We start from the raw sequence: 9,252 nt of genomic DNA, 5'->3' as shown, positions 1-9,252 counted from the left end.
AGCATAGTGCCTAAGGCACTTGACTGCTAACCAGAAGGCTGGCAGTTCAAACCCACCAGCCACTCCTTGGAAGAAAGATGGGGCAATCTACTTCCGTAGTGATACTGCCTCGGAAACCCAAGGAGGGGTCGCTCTGAGTCGAGTCCGACTCGATGGCACATGACAACAACAACAACGTGTCAATATAAAAAACATAAATGGTAATAAGTAATATTAAGTAATATTATAAAGCTGATAAGGTTTAGGGAAAAAGAAAATGAATCGACTGAGTTAGATTATGTTTGAGGGCATAGATTAGGAGTTTAGCTATGTTAAGTTTTATCTATTCGAATCCGAGTGGAGATACCTAGTAGATAGTTGAATATACAAATCTGGGGTTAAGGAGAGTGGTCTAAACTGGAGATACATGAGTGATAACAGCATTTAGATGATATTTAAAGCCACATGATCGGACAAGGTCACCAAGAGAGTGAGTATAAATAGAACAGCACCAAGAAGCAAGTGGTGGGAATAATTCAACTTTAAGAGGGGAGAAGAGGATGAACCAGCACAGGAGAATGTGGAGGAGCAGTCAGTGAGGTAGGAGAACCAAGAGTGAGGTGCCCAGAAAGCCAAGTGAAGATAGTGTATGAAGGAGTGAGAGTACCAGTATGTTAAAACCAGTGCCATCTGGTCCAGTGAGTGGAGACTGAGAATAAACCATTGGATTTAGTAACATTGAGGCCACTGGTAATCTTTTAGTGGAGCAATGGAAAAACTTTGGAATAGGTTTAAGAAAAACTGAGAGAGAAATTGGAGATGTCCAATATAGACAATTAGGTTGAGAAAAATAAAATTTTCACAGGGGATGTTGGCACTTAAAGAGGATGAGGATCTTCAGAGCCAAAGATCTTCTGCAAAAAAAAAAAAAAAAAAAAGAAAGAGAGAAAGTGTTCTCTGCTACTCCCACCATCCCTATTGTATCTGCTATTAACAGTCCATGTATCCTTCCAGGTGTTTTTATGCGTATACACAGGTGTGCACACACATTTGGTCATGTTAACTTAACTAAAATGGAATTAAAATATGTCTGTATTGCTAATTTTAAACTTTATCGCTTCTGAAAATGAAAAGAAAACTATTTCTTATTGTCTATTAAATAGCAGTAAAAGTGCTGTGTGTATCTTATGGATGCTCCTCTAGGAAGCAGTTTGCTTAGGTGCATTTAATCAGTTATCATTCAGCACTGCAGTACTAACCAGTGCAAGAACTACTTTGTTGAGGGGTTGAAAAAAGTGACTTGATACTGTAAGTAGCTCCTATCTATATATGTATGTTCTGCTTTATGTATTTAAAATGTATATGACTTGGAATTCTTTACCTTTATTTATAATATAATCTGGAAAAGATATATAGATACAAATCTGCTTATCTCCATGCAATTAGGAGACTATCCAAGGTAAATTTTTATTCATTTCTGTTCAGTAAGTTCTGTAATATGCAAGTGAGATAGGGACAACTGCCAGGGAATGTAGAATACTTAGATTGAAGATTCGATTAGTTTAGTTGAGCTAAATGTGAGCATACCTATGATTTGAGGAACAATGAATTATTTTGAAATTTATCTTTTTGGATTATAAAGTCCATAAGTATAAGGGCTGTTTCTATCTAGTTCACTACTATATTACCAGCTTTTAGCACATAAGAGGTCTCAATAAATAATTGTTTATGTATGAATGATGATAGATAAGAATGTTGAAATACGCCAGTATTGCTTCAGTTCATATCTTGTAGTTCATTGTGAAAATCATTTAATTCTTATATTTCTTCAGATGATAAAAGCCAAAGTATGAGGACGCTATGGCCAGCCCAGAGTAATAGTTGTGAAATAGTCATTATATGTTCACTGATGGCAGAGCTTTCAGTGAACTATCATTATCCATGAATGGCAACTTCCCCATGCAACCTAATCAAGTCAACTCAATATAGATCTTTAGAGAAGGCATATAGATAACAGCAAACCTCTGTGACTCCATTTAGTGCTGATCCAAACAGCCAGAATGGTCCATGTTGAACCCTGCTGGTGATGGCACTTGGTTCAATAAGGACTAAGTTTAGTAATCTTGGTGTTGTAACTTAGAGTTTCTCCAGGGGGATCAGTTACTTTTTATTTTTTGCCAAGTTTCTCTTGCACTTTGCTTTTACCTTTATTACAGTATTTACCTCATTCTGCTGAGTATTATGGTCAAGTGTTTGCATGTGTCCTTCTCTCTAGATTTGCTTTTTTGAGTGTTGGGATGGCCTTATCTTTGTACTTTTTGTAACTTTAGCACAGTGTGTATAGCACAGGTTTAAATTTCACGGAAGTAGATTGCCCAGTCTTCCTCCCATGGAGTGGCTGGTGGGTTTGAATTGCCAGCCTTCTGGTGTCAAATGCCTTAGACACTACGACATCAGAGCTCCTTGCCCACTATTATAAGCCATGTATGTCAAAATCCTTTTCAAAAAAGGTAGAGTATGAATAAGTAGCTATTTTGGAAAAAGTATGGATTATAACAAGCTCTCTTCTCATCTAATAATTTCAGAAGTCTGATATTCTCAGAGACTACTTCTTTTTTAAAATAACAGCTTTATTAAAATTTAATTCATATTCCATTTCCATATTGTTCACTCATAAAGTATGTATTTCAATGTTTTTTTTTAGTATATTCACAAAATAGTTCAATCATCACCACCATCAATTTTGGAACATTTTCATTACTGTGAACCCGTTACCCATTACTTCCCATTTTCCCCCAATAATCAACCTTAGGCAACCACTAATCTTTCTATGTCTATAGATTTGCTAGTTCTAGACAACAGAATCATGTAATACATGGTCTTTTGTGACTAGTTTCTTTCACTTGCCATAATAATTCATATACAAGTTTTTGTGTAGAAATATATTTTCATTTCTTTTGGGTATATATCTAGGAATAGAATTGCTGGTCCATATGGTAAGTCAGTGTTTAACCTTTTGAGGAACTGCCAGATTGTTTTACAAAGCAGCTGTACCATTTTGCATTCCCATCAGCTGTGTAGGAGGTTTCTAATTTCTCTACATCCTTGCCAACATTTGTTATTATCTTTTTTTTTTTTTTTTAATTATAGTCATTCTAGTGGTTATAAGGAGCTCTGGTGGTATAGTGGTTAAGGCATTTGGCCACTAACCAAAAGGTCAGTGGTTTAAGCTTACTAGCTGCTCCGTGGAAGAAAGATGAGGCAGTTTGCATCCATAAAGATACATAGCCTTGAAAACCCAGTGATTGCTATGAGTCAGAATCGACTTGATGGCAGTGAGTTTGGTTTTTGTTTTAGTGAGTATGAAGAGGTATTTCATTGTGGTTTTGATTTGCATTTCCCTGATGGCTAATGATATTGACCATCAAATGTGTTTCTTGGCCATTTTTGTATACTGTATGCTTACGCAAATAACATGTACCTTCTACGTTTGTTTACCAATTACACCTTCTCCACGTGAGGTATTTTTTTAAGTGCCACTGTGCCAGTTATTTATATCTATATGTATCTATCTGTCTGTCTATCTGTCTATCTATCTGTCTGTCTTTTTGGCTCTGAGGGAAAGTCTTTGTTTCTTTTCAGCCTTTGTTCCTTGGTTCCTTGGTGATCTTCATTTGGAGTGAAGTGTGTCTTCCCCATCTGTGCTTGTTTGCCTCTGTGCCTAATCTGCTGTTTTATATTTCAAAAGTGATTGGCTTATAACACACCCTACACTGATACGGCCTCATTAACCTAACAAAGAAAACCCTATTTCCAAATGGGATTATATCCACAGGTATGGTAGTTAGGGTTTACAACACATTTTTGGGGAATGTAGTTCAATCCCTAATACTCCTCTTGTCCCTCTTCTTAACCTTCCTTCCTCAACTTACTTCAGTGCCAGCACCTTGTACTTCCAAGGACTACCTCTTCATTGACTTGATCTCTGACATCCTCTGCCGCCCAGCCCCAGGCCACTACCTTTCTTACTTCATTCAGGTTTTAACACCCTATACCAGGCTTTCACCTGTGAAAACCCTCTTTTTGTCCTGCTTGAGCTCTGAGATCCTGTGCAGCTGCCTGCCCCAAATGGATATAATCTCCATCTGTTTAGAGTCTGGCACCCACCTCTTTGCCACTACACTCCTACATTGCCCAGCCCCACTTAGTGGCTTTTGGACTGACTGATTTGTTGGGAAGGGACTTCACTTTGTATTTTGAGAGACGATGTAATTTTTTTGACATCTGTTCAGAATTAGAAAACAGTGCTTTAGAAGAAGGAAAAAACCAAGTAGCTTGGAAAAAACCAAGTAGCTTGACATTTTTGCTTCTTAAGCAGTTATTAGGAGCTCTCGTAGCATAGTGCCTAAAGCACTTGACTGCTAACCAGAAGGCTGGCGGTTCAAACCCACCAGCCACTCCTGGAAAGGAAGGTTGGGCAACCTACTTCTGTAGTGATACTGCCCCGGCAACCCAAGGAGGGGTCGTTAGGGGTTGGATCGACTTGATGCGCATAACAACAACAACAACAGGCAATTATTGCTAGATTTCTAAAACTCCTTGGCTAAAGTTTAAATTAACACTAATTTGATAGGTAATTATTTGAATCTTAATGTGCTTAGTTGATGAACTGCTCTTGACTAAGGAAATTATACAACAAATAATAATTTATATTTATCCACTTCTCTTTTAGCTCTTCCACCAAAGCCGTCTAAGCCAATGACTTCAGCAGTTACAAATGGAATGAAAGACAGTTCTGCTTCTTCTCTTCAGGATGCAGAATGGTATTGGGGGGATATTTCAAGGTAACTAGAATTCTACTATGAAAAATTCAGTTTTTATTTTTTTTTGAGAATTACTAGTTAAGACAAAAGTTTTTAATGCCCCATTTGTTATTGTTCTTAGCTGCCATGGAGTTGGCCTCTGACTCATGACGACCCCGTAGGTGATGGAACAAAATACTGCCTGCATTGTGATTATAGTGATTATATGTGTTTTCATTGGTGGATTTTCAGAAGTAGATCGCTAGGCTTTTCTTCCTAGTTCATGTTAGTCTGGAAGCTCTGCTCTGCTGAAACCTGTTCATCATCATAGCAGCATGCAAGCTTCCACTGACAGACAGGTGGTAGCTGCACATGAGGTTCATTGGCCAGGAATCGAACCAGGGTTTCCTGCATGGAAGGTGTGAATTCTGCCACTGGACAACCACTGCCCCATTAGTTGTCTTTCATAGTTACCCTTTTTAAAATTGTATGTAGGAAGATTTCAAAAGTGTCTTAATGCATTTTCTTCCACAAAAAAGTGACAAAACTATCGGTGTGATTATTACCTTTAATACTATGTTTAGGACAGATTTCTGAATAAGGGGAACTTGCACATTCAGGACAATTACATGAGTTTTAGAATAAAAGATACTTATGTTGTTGTTGTTATGTGTCATCGAGTTGGCCCAACTCATAGCGACCCCTCCTTGGGTTTCCAAGGCAGTATCATTATGGAAGTAGATTGCCCACCCTTCCTTCTGAGGAGTGGCTGGTGTGTTTGAACTGCCAGCCTTCTGGTTAGCAGTCAAATGCCTTAGGCACTATGTTACCGGAGCTCCTAAAAGTTACCTATAGGTACTCATTTCCCTCACCTTTCTTTCTCTAAGACTATGGTTCCCAGATCTTTGCATGCACAAGAATCAAGTGAGGTGGGGTCCAGGAATCAGCATTTTAAAAACCTCACAAAGTTTTCTGCGTTTCAATGCAGATTCTTCATAGAACTCACTTGGAGAAACAGGACTCTAGGGCAAATTTACTTATTAGGCAAAAGGTGGTTTGGATAATTTTGATCCTAGAGAGGGACTCAATGTATTTAATATAGTAAAACCTATGAAAGTTAGAACCTGTGTAAAGTAGAAACCTGTCAGAGAAGGTTTAGGTATTTCCCTAATAAGAGAGAGCCATTTAAAAGTGGAAGACTGCACTCTGTTGAAGGTGGAAAACTTGTGAGACCCAGAAAAATAAGTTCGCCTTATCGAGTTGAGATGCGGCACTCAGCATGTTTCACTGTATTAAAATTGATCAGAAAATTAAAATTTTAATATTGTAACTAATGCCATTTAAATTCCTATTTTAAGATCATGTGTTTCTACTGTAACTCATCGATACTTTATGTCCTTTCAGTTTCTTTTGAGTGTTCTAGTGTTGTTCCTTAAAGTCCTAAACCAATTGTACAAGAAAGCTGTTATTAGTATAAATTAAAATTAGAGAATATCCTATTGAAAGGTTATGAACTTAATGTTTTCCCTCTCTGATCAAATACAGCTGCCACTGCTGCTTAACTATAACCTTCTTTCTAAACAGCTGGCAGTTTTTCCTGAAACTCTACAAGTTCAGATCTGCCTAAGGAAGCCCTCGAGAATTATTGGAAACATCATCCCCTACCACAGTTGAAATCTGGAAGAGTTTTAAAAAAGGCAAATAGCCCTTCCTTAGATTGTATAACAGAAATCAAAACAGAAATAGCTTATCTAGTGGGAAGAACTAAATGACCTCTGAAGCCCTCTAGGATTCTATAACCTTAGACATACCCATCATAATTATAACTAGCCTTAAGGAGTTTTAGTGCTGCAGTGCCTAAGGCATTTGACTGCTAACCAGAATATTGGTGGTTCAAACCCACCACCTGTAGCTCTGTGAAAGGAAGATGGGGCAATCTACTTCTGTAAAGATTTTTACTGCCTCAGAAACCCAATGGGGGTCACTGTGAGTCAGAGTCTACTTGATTGAAATGAGATTTTTTTTTTTTTTTTTTTTTCAGCTGATGAAGATAACTGATATTTTTATATGTTAATTTTCCTATATTTCTGTTCTCTAGGGAAGAAGTAAATGACAAATTACGGGACATGCCAGATGGTACCTTCCTGGTCCGAGATGCCTCAACAAAAATGCAGGGAGACTATACTTTGACTTTGCGGTGAGTACTTTTTAGGCTTCTGACTATGGCCCTACTAGCGTTATTTTAGTTTTGAGTATTTACAGATACATGTATTTCATTTAAACCTTTATATGTAAATACATATATTGATGCATACTTTTCAGTTGGCTCATTTTCCTTAGTCTATACGGTCAGAATTTACATATACAGTTGCCCCTCTGTAGCTGCGAGTTCCATATCCACAAATTCAATCAACCACGGATCGAATTCGGGGGGGGGGGAAGCAGTTAAGTGGTCAAAGCAGTCCCTCAAATACTAGGAGTGTAAAGTACTGTTTATACAGCATTTACATCTTATTAGGTATTTTAAGTCATCTAGAGATGATTTAAAGTCTATGGAAGGATATGCATAGGTTATATACAAATACTATGCTATTTTATATTAAGGACTTGAGCATCTGCAGATTTTGATATTCTTGGGGGTCCTGGAACAAATCTCCCACAAATACTGAGGGATAACTGTATACAAATGTCAACTTTTATTTTTTTGTAACAATAAAATGAAAAGATTAAAACCACTAAAATGTAAGGGGGTAAAAAGTACATTGTTGACCTTATCAGTGAAGTAGGAGTCATGAGCATATTGTTGTTAGGTGCCATCAAGTCTGTTCCAATTCATAGTGACCCTATGTACAGCAGAACGAAACACTGCCTGGTCCTGTGCCATCCTCACATTTGTTGCTATGTTAGAGCCCATTGTTGTAGCCACTGTGTCCATCCATCACATTGAGAGTCTTCCTTTTTTTCACTGACCCTCTATTTTACCAAGTATGGTATCTTTCTGTGGGGCTAGTCCTTCCTGATAACATGTCCAAAGTGCACGAGATGAAGTCTTACCATACTCTCCTGTGGAGCCTTCTGGCTGTACATCTTCTAAGACATACTAGTTTATTTTTCTGGCACTCAGTGGTATAGTCTTCACCAGTGTCATAATGGAAAAACATCAATTCTTCATTCTTCCTTATTTATCGTCCAGCTTTCACATGCATATAAGGTGATTGAAAATACCATGGTTTGGTTCAGGCACACCTTAGTCCTCAAAGTGACATTTTACCTTAAAGAGGTCTTTTACAGCAGATTTGTCCTGTGCAATACATTCTTTGATTTTTTTAAAAATGCATTTTATTGAAATATAATTTATGTACAGTGAAATACACAAAACTGAAGTGACATGGTTAATGCATTTTTTTTTTTGCAGTGTTCTCTCCCCTCCTCTCCCACTCTTCACAGTGAACAAAGAAAGTTTCCTTCCATATATAAACCTTTCCTTGATCCTGCACAACAACGAACTAACACAGTATTTGTCCTTCTGTGATTGACTTACTTCTCTCAGTGTAATGTCCTCCAAGTTCATCCATGTTATGCGGTGTTTCGCAGACTCTACATTATTCTTTAGTGTTGCATAGCATTCCATTGTGTTTATGTACCATAGTTTAATCATCCACTCTTCCATTGATGGGCACATAGGTTGTTTCCATCTTTTTGCTATTATACATAGTACTGCAATGAACATGGGTGTGCATATATCTGTTCTTGTCCTGGCTTTCATTTCTTTAGGATATATACCTAGTAATGGAATTGCTGGGTCAATCCAATTCCACCTTTCTAAGGAATTACCATACTGCTTTCCGCAGTGGTTGTATCACTTCATGGTCCCACCAGCAGTGTATGAGAGTCCCAATCTCTCCACATCCCTACCAGTATTTGTTATTTTCTGTCTTGTTGAACAGTGCCATCAGTGCTGGGGTGAGATTGTATCTCATTGTTTTGATTTGCATCTCTGTCTGATGGCCAGTGATCATGAGCATCTCTTACTGTATTTGCTGGCCACCTGAACGTCCGCCTTGGTAAAGTGTGTCTATTCATGTCTTCTGCCCATTTTTCAATTGGATTGTTAATTCCTTTCCTGTTGAGTTATTAGAGTTTTCTATAAATCTTAGAGATAAGTCCCTTGCCAGATATGTAATTACCAACAAATATGAATTTGTTGCTGTCATTTTTGTTACGTGCTTTTCATGGTGTTGATTTCTTTGTTCCATATAATTTTCTGTGCTGAGCTCATTTTGTTTATGAAGCGTGTTATCACTTCCTTCATTGCTGTTGTTTTAGTATTTGCTAAATATTTGTGCTGGTCTTCTTTTTTATTTTGATATGAAGTTTTATCATTTTTCTTTGAGGTTACCCTGTGATTTATAGTTTTCTTCCCAAGTTTAGAACAGTCCGTTCTATCTGGCAGTTGTCTTGACTTCTGTAC

The 9,252-nt window shown here is 37.6% G+C and overlaps 1 protein-coding gene across 1 annotated transcript in view; it reads left to right on the top strand.

The window, feature by feature from the left end:
• Nucleotides 1-9,252, top strand: part of LOC103201916 (phosphatidylinositol 3-kinase regulatory subunit gamma) — a 379,666-nt gene that overhangs the window by 191,604 nt on the left and 178,810 nt on the right. The window contains exons 2-3 of the mRNA XM_007946679.2: nt 4,712-4,823; nt 6,880-6,978. Coding sequence (XP_007944870.1) covers nt 4,712-4,823; nt 6,880-6,978 — 211 coding nt within the window. The remainder of the gene's footprint in view (nt 1-4,711; nt 4,824-6,879; nt 6,979-9,252) is intronic.

This window comes from Orycteropus afer, unplaced genomic scaffold (assembly GCF_000298275.1).
Source record: "Orycteropus afer afer isolate SDZICR_OR568_19922 unplaced genomic scaffold, OryAfe1.0 scaffold00169, whole genome shotgun sequence".
Classification (NCBI taxonomy): Eukaryota; Metazoa; Chordata; class Mammalia; order Tubulidentata; family Orycteropodidae; genus Orycteropus; species Orycteropus afer.
This window is presented reverse-complemented; position numbering and strand designations above follow the sequence as displayed.